The 23458-nt window shown below is 36.5% G+C and overlaps 1 protein-coding gene across 5 annotated transcripts in view; it reads left to right on the forward strand.

Annotated features, from left to right (window-relative positions):
• The window catches only part of GPC5 (glypican 5), a 619303-nt gene extending 606424 nt beyond the window's left edge, over positions 1–12879 (forward strand). For 3 of the 5 annotated variants that reach the window (XM_039555588.1, XM_039555690.1, XM_019283029.3), the window contains one exon: positions 6450–12879. In XM_039555588.1, coding sequence (XP_039411522.1) covers positions 6450–6610 — 161 coding nt within the window. In that variant the 3' untranslated portion in view covers positions 6611–12879. The remainder of the gene's footprint in view (positions 1–6449) is intronic. The other 2 variants (XM_039555621.1, XM_039555739.1) reach the window with 1 other exon arrangement.
• Positions 12880–23458: the final 10579 nt, after the last annotated feature.

Below are 23458 nucleotides of genomic sequence, written 5' to 3' on the forward strand. Positions count from 1 at the left end.
AGTTGCGTAAATAGAAGGGTCAAAAGTCACTGGAGATGCTCTAAGATGTCCAAGACATCCGTAAAGGGTTTTGTAAGAATCTGGTTGCTTTTGGACAAGCAGATGTATGCCAAACGTGATATCTCTCTTCCCTACATCTAAAATGTCTGTAGGCAGCTGTGTTTAACCAAATGTACCCAAGCTGAAAATGTAGACTCTACACATACCAAGAACTAAGCAGAATTATTTGCACCTTACATAGCATCTCTTAGTATCTTCTTAAGCTCATCACTTCAGCATCAACACACTGCTACTTTATGCTGCATTCAGGGTAGTGCTCAGAATTGTTTAACATTTCTGACACAAACTGAACCATGTAAAAAACACAGCAAACAGATGAAATTTTGCTCTGCCAAATTTCGAGCTCGTGTGTGATTTTAAAAAGAGTGTACTGAATTGTTTTTAATGGATGTGTTTTAAGCACTCTGGCCTTCATATTTAAAAGTAATCTCATACAAGTGAGAAAGTGTAAGCACGTTTTTGGCTTGTTGGGTTTTCTTTCAATTTTGGGTTTTCATTGCTTTTGGTTTGGTTCCTTCTTGCATAAAGCAAAGTGGCTGTAGAAGACTTTATGAGAATCATTCACTCCACTTTTATGAAGATAATCAATTTCCCTGTGGTCCAAGATACGCATTAATCACTGGATGCTGTAAGTTAGGGGTCCCAATGGGCTGACTATTTTAATTTTTCACTATATTTATTTTCCTCCCACCTCAAAACATCAGGCAACAGTCGCAGGCTGAAACAAATAGTGAAGCAGAGGCATTACTGTTTTGTGAAAATCTATTCATTTTGGTTTCAAACGTTTGATGCAATGAAACTGCACCCAAATTAAGATTTTAGACCTAACAGAAAGACACAAGTTGATAGGAATAAAAACCATTTTACATCATGCAATTTTATTATAAGTGAAGGCTGTTTTCTGTGTAATTCGTTGGTTTCATTGATAGGGCATTGATAGGGCAACACTTACATTTATGTTCATGTAATAGTAGATTGTATAACAAAAAATTCTCATTTTTTCTTAATTAATAAAGTTGAATCCTCTGTTCTTTTGTCATAACTCTTGTAGCAAATGGAGCCTCACTGAAAGACAAGTCTGAAGTATTAAGAAATTCACCTGAATAAGCTGATTCATAATTCATATATGGCAAACATATGTGTAATGCTACAAAACTTATTTTGATTTAAAATTAAAACTTAAAGATCCCCAAAGCTTCATTGGAAAAATGCTTGAAAATTGTGACATTCCTTTATCCTCTGTGGATCAACTGTGAATTTTTCCTTCATTACATGAAGACTATACAAAAGAAAGCAAAGATACATTCTCTCCTAGGTTGATTCCTGACTCAATTCTCAGCAGAAATATTTCATGTATCTCTTACTATGTAGTCAAAGAATGGCAAAGCAGTGTAAGTTCATTCCCCCTGTACTTTGTGTTAGTAGTGGGGGGTTTTGTTTGTCTGTTCATGACTAGTGCTGAATTGTGAAATATTTAACATTTATAGAATCACAGAATTGTTGAGGGAGGAACCTCTGCAATCATCCATTCCAATGACACTTCTCTTTTCCATTTCACTTAAACTGTGTAATGGAGAGGGCAAAAGTTGCATTAAATTATAGAAACATATTTCCTGAAGAGGGTGAATACACACACTGGTCTATGTGTACTATAAAAAGGGCATATAGAATATGTTTTCCTTTTAGGGACATCCCCTAGATTTTCCAAGTATAGATGCAGTCATAAAGACATGAAAGCGACCTCCAGAAATTAGTCCTTTTCCAGGTAGCCTTCATAAGAGAGTTTTCACACAACTTTTTCTCCCCTCATTAAGACTTCATGGCCAATATCCCATCAACTTCACATGGAAGAGTCTTTGAATAATAATAATAAGGGTAGTCTATTGTTTCTACTTTTATTTCTAAGCACTGGATACTCATAAGTATTTTGTGACATTTTTAAGAGTACTGGCTTAAATACACTAGCTGGAGCATGATCTCCATATACATATATTCAGTATATTTTTTTCTCACATATAGCTACTGTTCAGTAGAACAGTATATAAATATTTTTTAAAGTAGAAAATGGACATTTTCATAGGAACCACTATGTATAAACTGAAGTATTTCTGAGGTATTTAAGTACAACTCAGTGATTTAGTTATCTGTGAGTTAGTTATATTTTGTTTAGTTTTGAACCATTTTCATGATACTGGGTAGTTAGGAATAAAACCTGGCAAAAAACTCCAGTGAAATAAAAGGAGGAGACATTCATTAGAAGCTTTAAAAGTTCCAGATGGCAAAATATTGGCCGGTCAAATAAAAAGTTTTGGGAGCTAATATGTCATTTTAATTTATGAAATGCAAATGCAAGGTAATACAAAGTAAATACTTTTTTTTTTTCCTTTTTTCTTTTTGCTTTTTTTTGTTAAAATAAATTAATGCCTCCCCATGATCCTTCTCATAAATTTAGGGACAGAACTTCAGCAAGTTCTCAGTGTTTTACTCCACAGTTCATGTTTTAAAAGATCCTGAAATTTCCATTGCATGTGATTTAAATAATTACTTTTTATTCTAAGAAGAATTTTGCCTACAACTTCACAGTGCTGACTTTTAAAAGCAATATTCCACATTTCTTTTACATCTGAAATACTGTCCCTTCCTTTAAAAATAAAATTTTTCCTCATATTTGAGGCTTGTAGGAAATTCTGAATCCATAAAGGCTGTATTTTGAATCTTGCAGAACATCATAAGAATGTTGCACAAAGAGAAATCCAGTTCTTCCTCTTCTCTAAATCTTTGTCTGGGTTTGTGTCCAAGGTGATGTCGACAGAATCTCATTTGGCACCTTCAGTTTCCCTTGAAAACCCATATTAATTCTGTTATATGCTGCACAGTAGACAGAAGATAATACAGAGAGGTGGTTAAGGTTAGACTACTCTCACACAAACACTTTCTGGTTTGGGTTCAAAATAGGCCACTGTCAGAGGATGTTCCGTTTAAAACCATTAAAATTATTAAATTCCCAGCATGGCCCTTGGTAGGTAAGCATCTACTGCTCCAAAGTCATAGCCTGTTTTTGTAATATTTTGACAACCTCAGCAGAAAACTTCTGTGTCAAATGAAAACCTCCCATGACTATAGGTTTGACTTTTCAAATCGAGGCTAAACACTCTTGCTGATTATTTGAAGGAAATTGTATTGCTGCTGTAGGTATTCTGGAGAACACAACAGGTCAGCTGTCAAAGCTGCCAATGACATTACCTCTCACAAGTTTAAGTATGTTTAGAACATGTTAAAAAGCTTTAGAAACACTCTACAGCTGTTATACTATAATGAGATGCTGTAATATTAAACACAATGTTTACTGAAATGCTTTTGCTGCTTATTTTTTTCTAAACCAGAGCAGGACAATATTTTAAATTGCAGCTATTTCCAGAGTTTCAGAGCTGATACTGGGGGCATGTATGCGATACTTGTCAGCTTTGCTTTATGTAGACTTATGCAAACATGATATCTGGATTTTAATTCCCAAGCTATTTATGTTATGCTCTGCTGAAATTATAAATTTCATCAGAAAAATCCCTCTGAATCTCAGATGAGACTTCTGAATTTTACCATTTTTCCAGTTAAAATGATTTTAATACTAAACTAGACAGTTATCAGAGATAATTTGAAATACCTGGGAATCTTAATTGCCTTTTCTGTAACATAAATCCAGACTCAGACATGTGAGGAGACTAAAACCAAAGAAATTTGCTTTGTTTCTGGTCTGTTCTGCTACAAATGATTGAATAGCTCTCATATGCAAGTATTACTGCTTATGATATATGAAAGGTGGCATATATTTTTAAATCCTGATGCATAATGGACGACAGAACCCACTAATTTAAACAGAAAGGATAGCCTAGATGTAGTAATTAAATCTATAGTTATATTTACTAGAACTACCTAAAAAATAAGCTATTTTAAAGGAGTGGTTTTCTTTTCAGTGATTTTTTCACCAGATGATATCTATATATATATTTTTGGACCTCTTATTTCAATGAGGTCAAAGTTGTGGCATAGATTTATAGGACTGAATAGGTGACAGGTTTGCTGTATGGTTACACTACAATTCTAACAATGTATTCATTTAAGATCAGAGATTATATATAATGATTTATGGCATTTTGATTGACCAAAGGAAAATACATTGGTAGGTTTGAACATTTTTTTATAGCACTGCTTTCATGAGAACTTCCAAAGTCTGCAGTTTTCAGTTGAGGCTGGAAAGAAAAAATTTCCCATCAAAAGAAATCTCTGTTTTCCATAGTACCGTAAGTTAAATTTTCAGGTGTAGAAATTACACCTGACTGTCCAGTCATTAATTAATATCTAATCACATTGTCTTCAGATTTAAAACACATTCAGCTGAAGCTGGTTATTTCTTCAACTGCCAGATCTAAGAATATTTTTCTTCTTTATGTTAATTAGCTTTTATAATTGATATCCTGCATAAGACCATATCTTTCAATACTGTGAAAATGTATCTGTAAATATACTGGGAAAAATCTACTTTGCTATACCTATAGCACTTACTGAACTGCTTTGTTGTGTAGACGAGAGCTGAATTTTTCACCATCTATTGAAATTAGTCTTTTTAAATATGAGAAGACCTCACTAAAACTCTGAAGAAATTATGCAAACAATTTTTTTTGCTTTTGTTCTACATAAAATCTTCCTTGAAAAAAATCCTTGATATACCTTGATAGTGATGATCCTCTCAAAATATTTTCAGTGAAGCATTGAGTGACTGCTGTTTTTCTAGACAGGTTACAGAATGTACACAATGAGGAAAAGTTGTATTCCCTTCTTCTCAAAATGTGTTGTCACTTTTCCTTCTTGTATGTCTACTTGCATTGTACTCATACAGCTAATTTCCACTAATTCCAGGCAAGAGAACTGGATTAATAAATCCACACAAAATAGCAGGGTACGCTGCTCATTACAGAAGCAAAGAAGACAAATTCAATCTAGCAGGTTTTTTTCAGAAAACATCCAGCAGGTTTTTTAAGACAGCATGTTTGACTTTAGCTGACTCTTCCCTTAATGCTTTTTTTTTTCAAAGCTGCAGGAAGTACATAGAGCAGGAGTTCACAAAAAGCAGCTTTCAAGCTGCTTTTAGAGAGAAGAGTACTTTTAATGCAAGCACGAAAAAAGTTATTCTTTTTGAGAATGACTGTCCTCTGCAGCTTCTGTTAAATCAGCTTAACAAAGAAAACACCATGACTAAAATATTTATACTTCATCATAGTCCCTTTGAATAATAATAAAAAAAAGATTCACTAGTTTATTCATTTTTCCTAATGATACAGAAAGGAAATAAGTATCTAAACAATGAATACTGATTCAGAAACTCAGACTGTAAAATTAATATATCATCTCGGTAGAGCTGAGCTTCTTTCTAATGCTGCTGTTCCAGCAGTAGAGTTTACCTTCTGAATTATATATGTATTGACCTAATTATATAAATATTGACTTTGCTTTATATGAAGCCTTTTTTCAGTTTCAGTGTAATTACAATGTCAATATTTGTTGTATGTAATAACACTGAATTTAGACTTGTTAATTTTGATTGATAGTGGCATGCCACAAGTTATTATATGGGATAAGACAGTTAGTCTACAAGTATGCATAGTAGATACAAGCAGCTGACAATGTTACCAAATTTCGCTGTGTCTCCAAGACCTTCTGCTTCCAATGTTTAACCAGGCAGAAGAACTAGAACGGGTGATTACATCCTTGTTCCATACAAAATACTGTTTTGAGGTGGAGAAATATTTACCTTGGTTAAAAAAAAGTACAAATATTCATCTGGGAACTCAGGGAAAGAGTTCCTGTTTAAATTTAGCTTTAGAATTTTTTCTTACAATGTTGTAAAGTCTGTTTAAATTGTGCCAAAGTGGAGGTTTTATATAGCAACAACTATATTTTGCTGCATACCTTCCATGAGTTATACATTATTTTGCAATAATATTGGGACACATACACAACCAATTTTACATTAAATTATTTCCTTTTTTCTTCAAAAATCCAAGAAAGATGTGAGCAGTGGACTTTTAGGTACTACTGGGACTTGCAAAACTGTTCACTTCAGTCTGCAAATGTTTGTTGCGATATATTTCTACAAGAACAGCTTTGTTCAGAGCTGGCAGACCTCAGAACTGCTTTCAACGATGAATTGCCATATATTATAGTGCATGTTTCTAGATGCAATTATAAAGGATTTTGAATTTGGCAGTAACATTAGAATTAGAAACCAAACTGTGACAGTCTGTGTGCTGAGGAGATTTAGATTATTTCTAGCTATAATATGTTGCCAGTAGTGACAAGGCATGCATCATACTGTATTTTCTTATTTGTCTCAGCAGGGATGCCAGACAAGACGAACCTCAGTGACGTAAAGCAAATCCATCAAACCAACGATGGCAGCACTTTAGACACAACTGGAGCAGGATGTACAGCAATGGCCGATTATATGACATTTATGCTGATTAGTTTGGTAATACCATTTCTCAGTCTTTGGTAACTGCTTGTTTCTGTCTTGATATATGTATCCCATTGTCATCTATTTATCTCTGCTCACAAGCCTGGAATAAGGGATCTGGTGAATATAGCAATATTTATGGTCTCTTTTACAAGATCAGCCACTGATCTTAGCCCTGAATATTAACAAAGGTTTTTATGTAATATTTTACCTGTGTCTTTTTAAACACCTATATAATCACAAAAAGTCATGTTTCCTTTTTTAATATTTTATGTTAAAAATAAGTTGTCTATGATAATCTTTCTCTTAGAAGCAATTTGTAAAAAAAAGAGAGTATTACCAAGTTTGAAGGGGTCTTTGGAGATCATCTAGACCAAATCTGCTCATAGCATACTCACTTTGTGCAAGTTGCCTAAGGCCAAGGTTAGGTGGTATTGGAATGTCTCCAAGGATAGAGACTCTATTGAATCCCTGGCCTAACTGTTTCAGTGCTTCAGCACTCCAAGCAGATGTTTTTTAGCTATTGTATTTTGGTTTATGCCTCTTGCCCATTGTGCCCTCTGAGTCCTGTCACTGGGCACTATGAACAAGAGTTTGGCTCCATCTTCTTTGCTCCCTTATCAGGTATCTATACATTTTCAAAAGATCATGCTCTGCATCTTCTCCAGGCCAAACAGACCCAGCTGTCTCAGCCACTTCTGGTGTCAGATTTGTTCCCATACCTTGAAAATCTTCATGGCCCTTTGCAGGAATCCACCCACTGTGTCCATGTCTCTCTTGTCATTGTCCTTGAGAGCCCAGACCTGAACACAGCACTGTAGATGTGTCTCACTAGTGCAGAACAGAGGGGAAGCATCACCTCCTTTGACCTGCTGGTATTTTACCTGATTCAGCCCAGAAGGTATTTGGTTGTCTTTGCTGCAAAGGGCACAATGTGGACTCTTTTTCAGCTTGGTGTCCCTTAGGACCACAAGGTCCTTCTCTGCAAAGCTGCTTTTCTCCCAGCAGGCACCAACCTGTACTGGTGTATGGGGTTATTCCTCTCCAGGGGGACGATTTGGCATTTCCCTTTCTTCATCTCTCTGAGATCCCTATCAAGCCAATTCTTCAGTCTTCCAAGGTCCCTCTGAATTCAGAACTATTTTTTATAGTTCAGAAAAACTATGTATTAGATACTTTATAGGTATATGATAGCTGCATTTTATCTAGGGATAACAGCACGGTTAGGACACAATGTTGGATTAAGGTATCTTAATCTATATGTCAACATACAGATATTTACTTATGTGCTGTATATCTCTAAGCTGTAACTGTAGTCATTGGATTCAATTGCTAAAATACCAACGAGTACCAGTTGTGATGCTCAAAAATAACCCACCAGTGTCCACTACTGCTCTGAATGGCCTCAGGTCTTTCTCTGGACAAGTGGCCACAGCCCTTCGTCAACAGAGTTGGTGAAGCCCAGTGCATTTTTCAGCTCATATGAAGACAGACGCCTAAAGAAGCAACTCAGTTGCCCACACACAGGTGACTGGTGCCACCTAAGATTTCTTGGAGTATCCAAGACATCCTCATGGGACTGCAGGGTGTATGGGATGTTCCAGAGGCTTCCTTAAATGGGAGCCATGGGGAGGGGCAGCTGGCAGCTAAGTGGAACATCCTTCTTTATCTCAAACAGATCTAGACATTCACATGTGGGCCCATGAATCCTACACCAAACCTTCACAAATATTATTGGTAGCTTAGATACCTGCTTGCAGTGGTGACACACGAATGTAAACCTGAATCACAAGCATCCCAGCTCAAGTTCTTATGCTTCATGAAACGAGGCAAGCAAAAGTGTTCCGCAGTACTAATGGTACATTACATATTACTCTTACAAAATTTGATTGTTCTGCTGTGACTAAATCCATGTCATTTGAACCAGAAAGTATTTAAGAATACTTTGTAGTTATTTTTCCTTTACAGTCTTTTACAAGATAAAAAAAACGACCCTGTAGTATTGTATGTATTCATACAGTAACTAGAACTCCTCCTAGACAAAAAAAGTTGCTCTTATATGAGACTAATAGAAAGAAACATACATAAATATTTTTATTCCTAAACCTATATGTTAGTTGTTAACACACACAATATAGCACATACAGTATAACGCACACAGTATAACAAATAGGTAAAGATATATAAAGGTCAGCAAAGCAATTCCATGCCCAGATAAACATCATTAATAGGCATGTGTGCCAGTGTGTACATTTTGCTTGACCTCTTTTTTTTCTTTGCAGATTTTGTAAATCAATCTTTCAAATTCCCTTGTCTTGTTTACTTGAAATTATGACGTTGGTAATTCAGGGAAAGAAAATGTGATTTTATTCTTTTCCTTTGTTACATCAACTCACACAAGCAATCAATCCAGTCTGGCAACTTTTTTTTGAACAATGGCCAGTATTAGTCACTTCAATGAAAATGGAATAAATCTTTGAAAAGGAAACACAGAAATGCAGAAAAAATTCCACAGTTACTCGTTACTTAGAATTTTATTTATATCCTGAAGGACTTGGTTTCCATTCCTAACTTTTGTGTGTTATTCAAGACCTTACAAAGGCAGGTAGTCAAGGAATAGTAGTTTATTCTATAGAACTGTGGAAACACAAACCTCATTTTCAAATACTGATAGTAATTAGTCCTAAGACCTCCTCAGGCATATGTGAATTACTAGTCTGTAATACTCCTCTCTTTTGTTTTTCTTGGCCTGTTCCCATTATCTTTGACACTGTACCTACACAGAATCATTTCTAAGACTCCTTCTGGAGTAGAAAATTAAGTCTCTCCTTCCCAGACACATTTGAACAAACTAATAGTAAATATGAATAATAGTGGCAAGTCTGGAGATTTCTCACTTACTACTCTGCCATGAGACCTCATTCACCCTCCTGTTCCATCTATATCTAGGCATCACCACACACTCCACGTCATTGATCAGACTTATACATCTCCAGGCTGCATCAAGATTTTTTCATTAAATCTGCCATGCTATGAAGAAATATTCTAGTTTCTTAAAGAACTATTATATAATCATTAAAACATGTCAGAGCAAGGAGAAGGGAGCCAAGGCTCTTTGGTGATCTGTCCCAAGGTCACCTTGCAAGGGAGGTACCATTGCATGAAACTGTGGAAACCTGTAGAATGTTGTATAGTTCCACGTTTGGAAGTTAGGACAAAACAAAAAAAAAAAACCAAACGAAAAACCAATGTTTCTGTGCTAAAGCAAACAATGAAAAGAGGAATAGCACTGAGAAGAAACATGAAGAATGTTTTAGAGAAGCCAAGATGAGAAATAGGAAAAAAAAGGTTAAGCTGGACATTGTGGCAGTAAACTATAAAACCACCTGGATCTACATAAAATGATGGACCGTATGCAGTATGTATGTGAGTCAATCCGGGTCAATTGCCTGGGCATGTAGAAGCTTTTCCCAACAGCAGGTCACACAGGCTCCACAGGACTGAGCTGAGCTCCCCAGATGACCTCAGAAATGACATGTATGTGTTGTTTCCTCTGTTTCCTGTCATTTGTTTATACTTGGCCATTTTTAACAGTCTAAATCGTCTCCATATTTCCCAGAACATTTGGTAAATAAGATTTTGGCTTTATTTTGCCTTCTTTTAAATAGTCTTTTAATGTATTATTACTGTTATGGTGTAAAGTAGGAATGCTTTACTCAAAGTGCACTATTTCTCAGACAGACACACTCAAAAGCTGATCATACTAAAATGATAATGGATACCAATATTACAGTTGTGTAACTGGCTTCAGTACATTTTTTTTTCAAATAGCAACCATGAGGTGAGAGAGCTTGGTAAGGAATAATTTTTTAGAGGACAGTCTGGTTACTTACAATAAAATTCCAGGAAAAGAATAATTCCAAAAAATACTACAGTTAAGAAATCCAAAATATTTTTATTTTGGTAAAATGAAGATATTCTTCTTCTACCCTGAGATCAAGAGAGACCCTATATGTAGCACACACCCATTTCTTAGGGAAGTCTGCTGCCTCCCTGGGTAAAGCCCATTACTGGTTTTTCAGGAAGCCCGAGGTCAATCAAGAAAGATTGAGGTGCCACAGTGTGTCCAGAGAAGTGCAAGGGAGCTGGTGAAGGGTCTGGAGTGTCTAAGGGAGCTGGGATTGTTTAATGTAGAGGAAAGGAGGCTCAGAGGAGACCTTATCACACCACAAATACCAGAAAAGAGGTTGTAGGAATGTGGGGGTCGGCCTCTTCTCCCAGGCAACAAGTGATAGAATGAGAGGACACAGCCTCAAGCTGTGCCAGGGAAGGTTCAGATGTATATCAGGAGGAATTTCTTCATGAAAAGGGTCGTTAAACATTAGAATGGACTACCCAGGGAGGTGGTGGAATCACTATGCCCAGAGATATTTAAAAGACATGTAGATGTGACACTTATGGACATTAGGGTTAGCATGGGCTTTGCAGTGCTAAGTCAACAGTTGGAATCAAGAATCTTAAGGTTCTTTTCCAACCTAAATGATTCTATAATTCTTGACTGTCCATTTCTATTTTCTGTAGATGTACCTGTGTTTTTAAATGTACTTGTATATCCTGGGGAAAAGGTACTGACTGGAATACTTATTGTCATAACTAATGTCCTAGCACTTTAAATAAACATTTCAAGGTGACAACTTTTCCTAAGTGTAGCTAGTGAAAGACATCAAAAAGCACTTGTGTTTCCTTGGAAAAAAATATCGTTGTTCCTTTCATGACTAATAAAAGATGATGCATAATTACAGCTATGTAAAATGTTATGTCTGTATTCCTCTCTTTCTATAGATATATAGATGTACATATAACTTCTTTGTTACTTTGTACCTGTATGGTTATATGCTAAAATAATATTCTTGTTCAGATTATAACAGGGTTTAGATTAACCTATTGAAGATTTTGGATTAACCTTATTATTTCATATCGTCTTCTCAGGATAATGAATTAAAATATGTAGTCAAAGCTATCTCTACTTATTTTCTTTTATATTCAGTTCTACTCTGAAATAATTGTGTAAGCATTAATCTTATTTAGAAAATAGTGTGCTTTTCTATGTGCTCTGAGTCACAACTGATTATAATAGGAATTAAAATAAAAGTTGTTTCTAACTATATTACACTAAAAAAGTTAGTGTGACTCTAGAAAAATCCAGATTTTCTTCTCGAAAATCTCAGCAAAATATTACTTAAGCTTTAACTCTTTATTCTTTCTTCCTGGCGATACATGAACAAATTTTGCGAGAAAACATTTGCATATCTGGCAGTTAGAAACTTTATCTTTTGCTTTATTTTAGTACTTTTTAACGTAAAATGCTAGAGACAGTATACCTGGTAGGCCATGAGGCTCTTTTCCAGTTCACATTGAGGAGGAAGCTCATGCTGAGCTTCTGCGGCTGGGAGGACTCGGTCGATGCATCTCATCACCCCTCGCAGTGCAGAGGGCTGTGCTAAGATCACCTGCTGTGCATCCCTAATTTAGGTGTCACAGCGAAGTCTCTCCAGGTTTATCAAGCAGTCTAAATCAATTGTTAGTCTCTTGAATGTAAGTCACATGGAGGTCTTTCTCTGTGGCAGTTTCTGATTTTCCTTCTCCTCTCAATGTCATTCTCTTTCCCATTTGAGGTGGCATAAGAGTTTACAGGATCATTCAGTGAAATTGGTCAGAGTATTTCTGATTCAAAGGATGTTCTTGATCCAGTTCACCTTGCATCTTCAAAGACAATGCCACTGGTGTAATGGATGGTATAGCCATAGTGCTCATAGAATTTTGGCCACACATTTATAGCAGGCGGACACAAAATTAGGGACAACAAAATGCTTGAATAACACAAAAACATACTGCAAAGTTCTTTTCATAACTACATTATGTGTGCGGATTCATACTGCAGTATCTAAAGCAGGATATGGCCATTAAAAAAATCGTAATAAAGCCTGATTTTATTCATACATATGCCACACATTAAAGTGTATAAGAGATCTCTTTTGCTGATGGGCAAAAACATACTGCTCAATACATAAGTCAGCGTGCCTTACAAAGAGCCATTTCTCTTCTCTGTCCCCTGTATCTGTCTTTAGGGGATGGATATTGTATAGAATGTGCTTTCCTGTTTACTTTCAGTTCACTTTATTTATAAGTATAGCTAACACCTTTGTGAAGGGTGATAAAAATATTCTTCATGTCTGTTTACATGCCTGCTTTTTGGCAGATGGAAGTGTTCATGAAACCTGTGTAATTCACCCCTTGTATTTAAAAAAAAAGAAAAAGAAAACATAGTTTTATCAACTGAAAAAAAATATTGAATACCAGGCCTTCAGAAGGGTAAAAAGCAACATCATCCTGAAGCATAAAAGTTGCTTGCCATATATCTCTTTAGCAAGCTATAAAAACTATGGTATTTTTAGTTTCAGAGCAATAGCAGACTGGAAATTAGCACATGGGCCAGCTCCATCTTTTAGACATTTGTGATACTACTGAATTCCACAGATATAACTGTAAACATAGCTTGACTTTGTATTATCTACATGCAAAATTGAATTGATACACTTCATACAGTAAGATTGTTTTCAGAAAAGCATCACAAAATTACAGGTAATAGCAATTTGTATTTCTCTGGTCTCTACTGGTTATATGTACACCATAAGAAATAAAAAATTAATTTAGAAAATAAAGATTTATATTGTGAAGTGTTACCTCTGTGACTCTTAGGAAAAAGTATGAAATATGTCACTTTGTGATAAATGTCAGCATTTCAGTAATCTAAATATCATGGGAAAGAGGAAATTACATAGTTTCTATCTTTTTTTATAATTTTATAGTAAGCCACTGTTTGTATGGGTCTTAAAACTGGCAATTTCAGACTGCAGAAGAGGAATTATGTTGGGTTGTCAGTATCTGGGGTCCTTCAAAGGGAGGAATGTGACATTGATGCATTATTATTTCTCACTTCAGGATTCACTTTGTCGTCATTATGTTTGCTGACATGCTTTTATACCTTTGCTCTTCCTTCATTCATCTGTTGCTCCAGATTACATCTGAATCTAATATATATGGTGCCATTTACATACGTTAGATGTTACCTCTTGGTTCTCTTTGTTACCCTTAAAACCAGTCTTTTCCTGGTCCAGAGCTGCATTTCTTCAAAGACCATGGGTCAGTTGTTTATAGCTATGGGGTCTCCAGTACCAACCCTATGTGCTCTCCTTTGTCACCCCATGACTGTGTTTCCTTTACACCACAATCTGTGCCTGCAGTTCTCTGCTCTTGCACTAAGCCTCTATTTCTCTACATTATAACATTGTCTTAGAGTCATAAATATCTGATTCTACATGGAATAACGGTGTGTTACTGCTATCTATGTAAAACTATTGTTGTCTGATTCAAAGATAAATGGAAGTAAACCAAATTTGCCATAGTCATCGGGTCAGTCAGGAAAAAACCATCTTGTCACAGCTAAACTGAGCAAAACAAAGCTGCAGGCAAGTAAAGAAACATTCAGACAGCCTGTCTGAGGAGTGCCAGTCTGGAGGGCTTGAAAACTCTGTACAAAGCCAGCAACGGCCACTTTAGCCATGCAAATGCCATGTTCCAAGGCTACGCAGTTACACCAGGATGGCCTGAGACACCTGCCCCTTTCTGGTGCTGCAGGGAGGCAGTGGCCTCCTCAGCCATGTCCTGCTCTGTTCCTGCCAGCTCTTGGCAGATGCCTTAGGCCATTTCAAAAGGTAAAAAACAGCCTCAGTGTGGCCAGATCAACTGAGCCCTCAAGATCAAAGGGTCACCTTAAAAATGTGATTCCTCCCATGCTGAGAAAGGAATCTAGGATCACATAAGTCTTTTCTGGTAAAGAAAAGATTAATTCAAGGATATTGAATTATTATGTGAATTTACAAGAGATAAAATTTACTTTTATCGTGGGCTTCAATCTGGTTAAGTCCTTCCACCTTCTCCTTCTAGAGCAAAAACTTTTAAAGTGTCACCTCTCTTCATTACCCGCACAGGGAATTTGAATACTTACCCTAGCAGGACTGGTCCTCTACATCACCTGATACTCAGGCACCATCTGGACCTACTGTATAGCCTTCTACAGTAGCAGGGGCCTAAAACTGTTTAACCTGTAGCCTTGAAACCAAGTAAAAATAGTTATGGGAGAGTTAATTTCTTTTTAATGTGACAAAGCCAGGGAAAGGCACTCTCCATATGTTTCTGGAAAACTACTGGAATTTCAAATCATATTTGAGAGTTTATAAACCCATGAACATACCTGCTTATCTAAGCAATGATCATTTCTGTTTCAAATGTAGATATGTAATAGCAAAGAAAAAAAAACATTCTGTACCACAGGCAAGCAAAATTTGCTTGTGTCTAATAATATTGTATCTTTGGTTTTATCTTAATGTAATGCAAAAGCTTGAAGCCAAATTTACTGATTGCCAATTAATTTACTGAATGATTGTCTTGGTTTGAGACAAATTAGGAGGAAACATCCTGAGATGTACATGTCCTCTAATGGAAGGAAGGTTTCGGCAGCACCTCCCCACAGGTTCGAAAGGAATTTCTTGGAGGAAAGTGAAGAAAAGCCTGTTTATTTAACAAGCAGGGTGCACGAAGGCACAAGGAAGAAAAAATGAATAATGTTAGATAATAAACCTCTCACTGTGGAGAAGACCTGGTAGATTCAAAGTCCTTTCTGTAGGTGTGGCTCTGCTCTCTCCATGGATGGGCCACGGTGTGGGCGCCTCCAGGCCGCGGTGTGGGGCCTCCCGGTGATGGTGTTCCGGACTGGAGCAAAGCTGAACAGTTCCAGGAGAAGAAGAAGAAGAAGCCACAGTCCCAGGAAGACTTCCTGCCGCAGCTAATGAACAAGAAGCTAGCTAAAAAGCAAAAGAATGCAACTCTCTTCCCTGCTGCAGAGCCAAGAGCTGGGGTGAGAGCAAGAGAGTTATCTGTGGTTTTGAGCACAGCCACCAAAGGAATTCCACCTCCTTGCCCACCCCTCTCTCTCGGATCTAGCTTAAAGGCACAGGACTCATGTCTGGCATAGAGCAGGCGATAGAGGATACAGCATCATAAAGTCACCCCAAGAAAACGATCAATAAAATTACAGCCAAAAACCAAACCAAACAATAAAAAAAGAAAAAATTCAAAAACAAACAAAACAAAACAAACAAAAAGAAACCAAAACCAAACCAAACCAAAACAAAAACAAAACAAAACAAAACAAAACAAAAAAACCCGACATGACATTATTCCAGTAGTCAGAAATCTGTGATGGAAGTCCTGAAAAATCTCATTCCTGTTCCCTAAGTGGTTTCTGCATTTTAAGTGTAATTGTTCCCAGATAAAATCCTGAGTCCAGAGAGAAGACAGTAAGATTTCATACTCTCTGTGAACAAATTATTTTCTCAGCTCTGATGGTGGAGAAGCTTTTTTGTTATTGCCCCTAAAAGCTATTGTTGTCCTCCTAGAATGTATCATGTCTGCTCCTGAGTTGCCACAGCTTACAGCCTAGCAATTTGCAGAAACACATTAGGGTCTAAATTGCTGTGGCAAGGACAAACACTCGTATCACTGCTGGAAAGACAGAAATCTCTAGGACAGAAGAACCAATAGTTTCTCTGGACCTAGTAGAAACTCTCTTTAAAGTTGCAGAGTTCTGAGTGTTGAAACTCTAGCCAAGCACTGCTTTCCCCTGAAATTAGAAAATTATAATTGTGTGATAACTTACATTAATATATATACACCTGCCTCTATACATAAACAAGCAGCTAAGGATCAGCAGCACAATCTTTTTTGGGTTTGGGGGTTATTTTCTAACAAATGGTTTCTTTCCTTTAAGTCATAAGAGGATTTTGGAAGAGAATCTTTCTGTTTTAGAAACAAAAGGCGACATACAACTGATTGAACACTCAGGAAACAAAGACGATATAAATATTTACTTTTGCATTTTCATCTCTCAAGCAATAGCATACTTCATAGCTATCTCAATCAGGAGTCCATGTACCAATCTTTAACAAAAAGTATTGCTTGTCTGTGCATGAAAACATCTGGTTTCAAAGACCATCATTTGACTCTGAAAAAGATCCAATGTTGCCAATATCCATTGTTCTTATTTTTCCCAGTTGAACTTAAACAACAGTGAGCAAAAGTAGTAATTAACATGCAAAACAATGTTACCCTAAATGTTTTTTATATCCCTGCACAAGTATGAACTCTATCTGTTCTCTGGCAATACAGATGAGAGCACAGATGTATAACCACTAACTATTATGTATATAGTTCATCCCCACAACGGCGCAACCATTTTGTTCTCTCTCACATTATACCCTATTGCTCTTTTTGCATGCTAATTTTATTTACTATTCTATATAGTTTTCAGTTTTAGCATTTTTTTCTAATCCAGCTGTAGAATAGCAGATCAGATCAGTTTCTTTGTAGGTTTCTTCATGCCCTACTGATGGGGTATCCCAATGTTATTAGGCTTGCAGAGTCTACTTCAAAAATTTATGCTTAAAAAATTATTACTATGAGGGAAAGACAATCATGACATCAGGTACCGGATGTTGTTGCTGTTATTGCAAAATTCAGCCTTTGCTTCCAGACAGATACTTTATTTAACATCAATTGGTAATTTTAATTGACTTCAGATAGGAAATTAGAAGAATCATCTAAATTCATAGAACTGAACTTAATCATTAGATTTCCTGATTAGGCAAATGGGAAAAGTAATAAAACCCCAAACCCAAACATCATGTTTTTCAGATAGATCTGGATATGTTTAGGGAAGTGATTATATTATTTGGATTGCCTCAACTAGTGGGGAGCTACATGGCATGAATCAGAGGTCCTTCCCAGTCACAACCGTTCACAGCTGCTTTTCAAGTCCATGATCCAGCACCCAGCTTGCAATTTCTGATCCTCCTACAGTGATCATCACAGGATATTTTATTGCTCAAAAGTGCTTAGAAAACCCATTATTAAATAGATATCAAACCTTTGATGATAAATCAAGTAAGGCTGAGGAATTTCAAATAGTTCAGATAGTATTCAGTCTCAGAAGGAAGATAACATTTATTCATCCATTACTAAGTGGCTAGATAGGTTACACTCTCCATATATCCATCATACATATTTTTGCAGGCAGTAATGTTTGGCATTTCTGTTTCCATACACTATCTTCTTCATCACAGTAATCTTTTCCACTTTCACTCTACTTTGATTTATTAGGGTGATACCACATATCTTACCAGAGACCCTAGCCTCTATCCTATCGGAGACCCTAGAAAAGAAAGACAAATTTAATTCTGTGATAGGCCAACCTTTTCCAGGGAATGTAGTCACAGAAGCCAAGGAACTGATAAGGTGATTATGAGATATTTCAGCTGTAGCACAATTTTAGGCAATTAAGGAGTAGCACCATCTGCTTTATTTGATAGCTTTCCGCTGGACTACACTGAAGAACACTGCAGGTTTAGGCACTCTGTGACTAGTACATTATCTGATTGGCAGCTTTAGCAAAGAGGCTGAGGTTTGAACAAGCAGAAGCTGAACTGCACCAATATCTACCACCGATTCTTCCAGAATGGAGCTGAAGTAAAGTTTTTGAGAGGGTAATGTCAGGAAGGCTGCAGTGCTGCTGTGTGTGTTTGTTCAGTGTCTAGATAAAAGCCATTAGATTCCTGCACTGTTGTTATGATCTCAATAGAAGAGATGCCTCTGCATGATTTAAGGTGCAAATGAGAGCATATTCCAAAGTCACCAGTACAAGTTTTATTTAACAGTAAATGCGAGATAGGGAGACAGAAAGAAATAGGAGGGGGCTGGGGAAGAGGGGTAGAGAGAGAGATTAAACAAAGATACCACCACCACAAGTGGCATTCTGCTGGTCCCCGAGTTGTTCTTCTGGAGGTACCATGTTTATACAGTCCAGGTCCTGGGCATCCATGGGGTGTATATGCCATTCCCATAACTTGAGATGGCACGTGCATAAGCACTTCTTTTTCCAACAGCTTGCTACAGTGGAAATTTTTTGTCTGGATGCTAACCAAAACTTTAACTCCATTAGGCCTGGAATTAGCTCTTTCCTGCTGTGCATTATGTGCTTATCTCAAGTTCCAAGATGGTGGTTTCTATTATGGGGACAGTGTTTTGAGGCATGCAACTGCATTCTTTAACTCCTCACAACTGTCAGTCTGACACATTTCAGAAAAAATGGCTTGTAGAAAAGACCCATAAACCTATCAAATGCTAAGGCAAAATTAAATTTACATTCCATGAATGTTAGTAATTATCATTTCTCAAACATTGCTAGATGGTTTAAAGAAAATGCTCTTGAGGATTTGTGATCTATGGCACATTGCATTGAAATGGCTTTGCATCAAAGCCTGACACTGGCTTTTCACCAAATTATATCTTTGCTATATGATGTATGTGCATGAAGACTCTCTCAGACTGTGAGGTTAAAAACAAACCTAGCTCTGCCCTTTATTTCTCTGCCCTTCAGGCTGTATCTCATTTTTTCAAAATTCTTCAAAACAGTGAATCTCTGAATAGAATTGAATTTGTCAAATTCAAATATCCCTTTTAATGTTGCCCTACACTTTATGACACAGTATTTACATTGTGAAATCTCTTATTCCCTTTTTCATAGCAAGACTCAACTTGAAATAGAAATTCCATAGCGCAGTGTAAGCAATATCTAGTTTCTTGTGCTGACAGCCTCTAGTAGATAAAAATTCCTGTAAGACTCCCTCTTATCACCTCGAAGAGAAGAAGCTATCTTCCCTCCTCGATACCACACAGGCACGTGGCCCAGGTTAAAATGATGAAAAGAGTCATTTATGACATTACTCCAATCCAGCATCCAGGAGGCCACAAAGATGTTATAGCAATTATATTTTCCAGTGATTGAAAATGATTGTACCCATAACTTGCAATGTGTTATATGGAGTCCTATTCATTTCTAGATGTATGAAGTTGCTAAAATATTATGTGTGGGGTCTGGGATTTTACTGAACTTATTAAGTCTTTAAACACAAGTATATAGCACTTGGTGGTTCCTCCCATGAAAAGACTGAAGTTATTTATTGTGTGTCTGTGGTGGAGATTATATTTAATCCTTAACACTGTGTGCATTTAGTTGGTACTCAGGATTTGTACCATACCTCCTGATCTGTTTTATATTTCATGTTTTAATTAAAACTTTGAAAGCATGATGAGGTTTCTCTCTACCTTTGAATGTCAATTTACATTTATGTTAGGGCATTCTGAATGAGTGAACATCTTAGAATATCAGAATATTCCCCTACTCCCAACTACAACTAAAAGGTTTTTGAGAAATAAAAGTAAGTTTTAAGAACTTTTATCCTCTACTTCCTTTGAAAATAACTTAGAATAACAGGATCAGTGTAAAAGGTTTCTGGCTCCCAGGGCTATGCATACTAGATCATACTACACTAAGACTTTCTAGATACCATTAAATTGGACTTCCTCCAATGCACGAGGTGCAGCCCAACTCACGCAGCCTGTCTGTTCTATCAGCAGTGTATACAAACTTTCAAAGGCATGTGACTTTTCACTGGCATGCCTGAAAAATGAATGAGTGTGAAGGTCCATAGTTACAAAAAAGGAAATTTCATATTAAATTACAGTGGTTTTTTCTGTCTCCTTTTTCTCAGAGAGGCAGTAATAACTTAGCTAACAGTGAAGTTAAGAAGACTCTTAATTTCGAGTTATTCAATAGATAAAAAAATTTGAGTTGTTGAAGACTTTGAGAAATCAATTCTAAAAGGAAAATTCTTATTTCTTTTCCACCAAATATCAAAATATCACTGATTTGGACTGGGTTTTTTCCTTGCTCAAAGGAAGCATGCAATTTACAGAAAACTACCATAATAAAACTTACATTTTTAAATCTTTGAATTAATACCTCATCAAAGACCTTGCTGGAAATGTAAAACAAATTGAGCTTGTAGAAGAAAATATAGGAATCATCTCACCTGATCTCATTCTTCCAAAAAAAAAGTATTTGGTCCAAGCTTGTCCAGACACTCTCTTAGTCATCTGAGCTATTCGCAGGACCTGTCATTTTAATATCAGCTTATATGACGGGAGAAATGAACTGCCCCCAGGAGATGCACATCTTCTTCAACTCTCTCTAAAAAGAGCTTTGATGACTAAATTACATAAGGTACTGAAGATTTTGTATAGCAAATAACAAGACTCATCCCTACCTCAGGCATCCAGCAGGAGTGACAGAAGTAACATTGCTTTAATGAACACAAGGAATCCCAAATATAATTATGATTATTAAAATTGTTCTTAGAAAGGTGATTACTTTATGGAAGGAAATTAAACTAATGATAAACATAAAGTTTAAAAGTTTTGATGCCTTTCCAAGGTCTACAGACTAAATAAAAAGCATTGACCTAACTGCATCTATGAACAGTTGTTTTCCAATGTGTTGATTACAGCCAGCCAACTCTGCAGCTATATCAGCCCCATGGCAGTAATGACCTGGCAATAGGACTTTGGATTGGTTATATTCATGAGGCCATGATTGGAACAGGAAAAGAAAAAAATTCAGAAATCTGGCCTTCCAGCTTCCAACAATTAGCTTTGCTACAAACGCAATTTGACAGGAGCACACATAAATTCAGCTTTCTGCTACTAACTGTAAACTTCAAAAAAACCCAAGACATTTTCAAGGGATATTAATGGAGATGGTCTGGATCTAAAAGGAAAGGTTGGTGCATTTTAGATCTTTGCTAATGAAATTAATGAACAAAGCCATAATGTTTAATGGATTAAATATTACATTAGCAGTCCATTTCCAAAGGATTGACGAGTTCCTTGCTTGTTTCAGACACTATTTGCAACTGGCAAGTGAGATTGGCTAACAATCTGAAGATCTGAATGTCTGATTTTGTTTTCCAAAATGTAATATAAAAAGCACCGAATCCACCACAACCAACAAAAACAAAACAGAAATAATAAAAGGTTTTTGCTCATAAAGTTCTGCTTGAAGCAAGACTACAAAGTAATGTTGCCCCAGGATATGATTCAGGCTCACAGATGCCTTATACAAAGGCTAATGAGCCTGTTGCCAGTACTGAAAACACTATTTGCCACTGGCAAAACTAACAGTAATTCTATATTACCGCTAATTCGCTGGCTATTTTTCTTCATTCAATTCCAACAGTGTTGCTTCTAGGGAAACATCAGTTGCTATGAAAAAGGCATGTAAAAATGTCATAACTCTAAGTGCTTTTGTGGCAGGATATTAATATTTGCAATTCATATTTATCATTGAAGATACGGAAGTTAAACTTTTCCAAAATATTGAGTCAAGAAAATCCGTTTGCTTGGATATAGAAATGAGGAGTAACGAAGACTACATGGAAATCCAAAACTCATAATATCTTGAAGTGATTTCTAATTTAATTCCTTGAGAGAAGGAAGAAGAGCTAATGGCTTTCCCACTTTAAACACAAAAGTGTTCCTGAAAGCACCACTATACAAATATCATCTAATAATGCTCAAAGGGTAAATAAAACATTTATTTCTGTAAGACATATTTTTTTCAACTATTACTACCCTTATTGAAGGATAATCCCTCTTAAAAAAAGACTATAAAAGTTAGTGGCAGGAAGTTAATTTATATTGAATAATTGTTTTACCAGGACAGAGTAGAAATGAGCGAAGAGAGGTATTTGCATTACCCTGTGTTGTATCTCCAAAAAGCTTTCTCTGTTCAACAGTCAAGATCAGCTCAGATAGCAAACATAATGTGAATTTAATGATACCTACTAAGCAAAAGATTTTTTATTAGAACAGCTTGTTTTAAGTTTCAATTTAGAGACCCATCTCTGACAAAAAGTACAGTTGACAATGTGTTTTCTTCCTTAGCATGAAAGTTACCATATCTCCAGGGAAATTTTTTTGTAACATGTATTAACAGCTGTTGACAAATGGGAGAGGTGGGGAAGCAGGAAGGAGAGGGGTGGGAAGGAGAGGATAGAAGGGAGGAAGAGAAGGAGAGAGAGGAAAACTGAGAGAATGGATGGGACAGAGAACAAAATTGGGAAAGGGAGAGATGGGTGAAATGAAGGGAGGAGGTGAGGCGAGGCAAGGCAAGAAAAGGCAAGGAAAGGAAAGGCGACAAAAGGAAGAAGAGGAAGAAGAGGAAGGAGGAGAGCAGACATATTCACCCCTAAACCATATGCCCAAGTGTCACATCCAGACAATTCTTGAACACTTCCAGAAACAGTGACTCCACCATATCCCCAGGTAATTTATTCCAATGCCTAACACTCTTTCAGTGATTTTTTTTTCCTATTGTCTAACCTGAACCTCCCTCGGTGCAACTTAGGCCATTTCCTCTTGTCCTTTTACTTGAGACATGGCAGAGTAGACCAACCCCCACTTGATCAAAATAATTATTTCCTTGTTTTTAAAGCTAATGACATTTTACAGGCAACAGTAACTTCTATTTTCTTTACATATTTACACTGTCAGAGAAGGCAGTAAACCTCCATTTTCCTTTTTCTGCTGCCTTCAGAGGCAGGATAAGCCTGTTAATAAGAATATGCTGGCGACTTCTAAGTTTTTCCCCTTAGTATCTACAGTGGCTGGCTAATGTAGCAAGATACCAGGTAACATGGCCCTGAAAGAACATATTGCAATAAAAAAGACATTTAAATAATACAAAATAAGGTCTAATGGCTTTTAAAGAGTGGGTAAGACTATATTTAATATTTTGAGGAAGAATTTAGCATATGTATTATACTTCATAATCCAAACTCCTGTAAAAAGCAACCACAAAATCCTATAGCTCCCTAA

Source organism: Corvus cornix, chromosome 1, assembly GCF_000738735.6.
Source record: "Corvus cornix cornix isolate S_Up_H32 chromosome 1, ASM73873v5, whole genome shotgun sequence".
Lineage (NCBI taxonomy): Eukaryota > Metazoa > Chordata > Aves > Passeriformes > Corvidae > Corvus > Corvus cornix.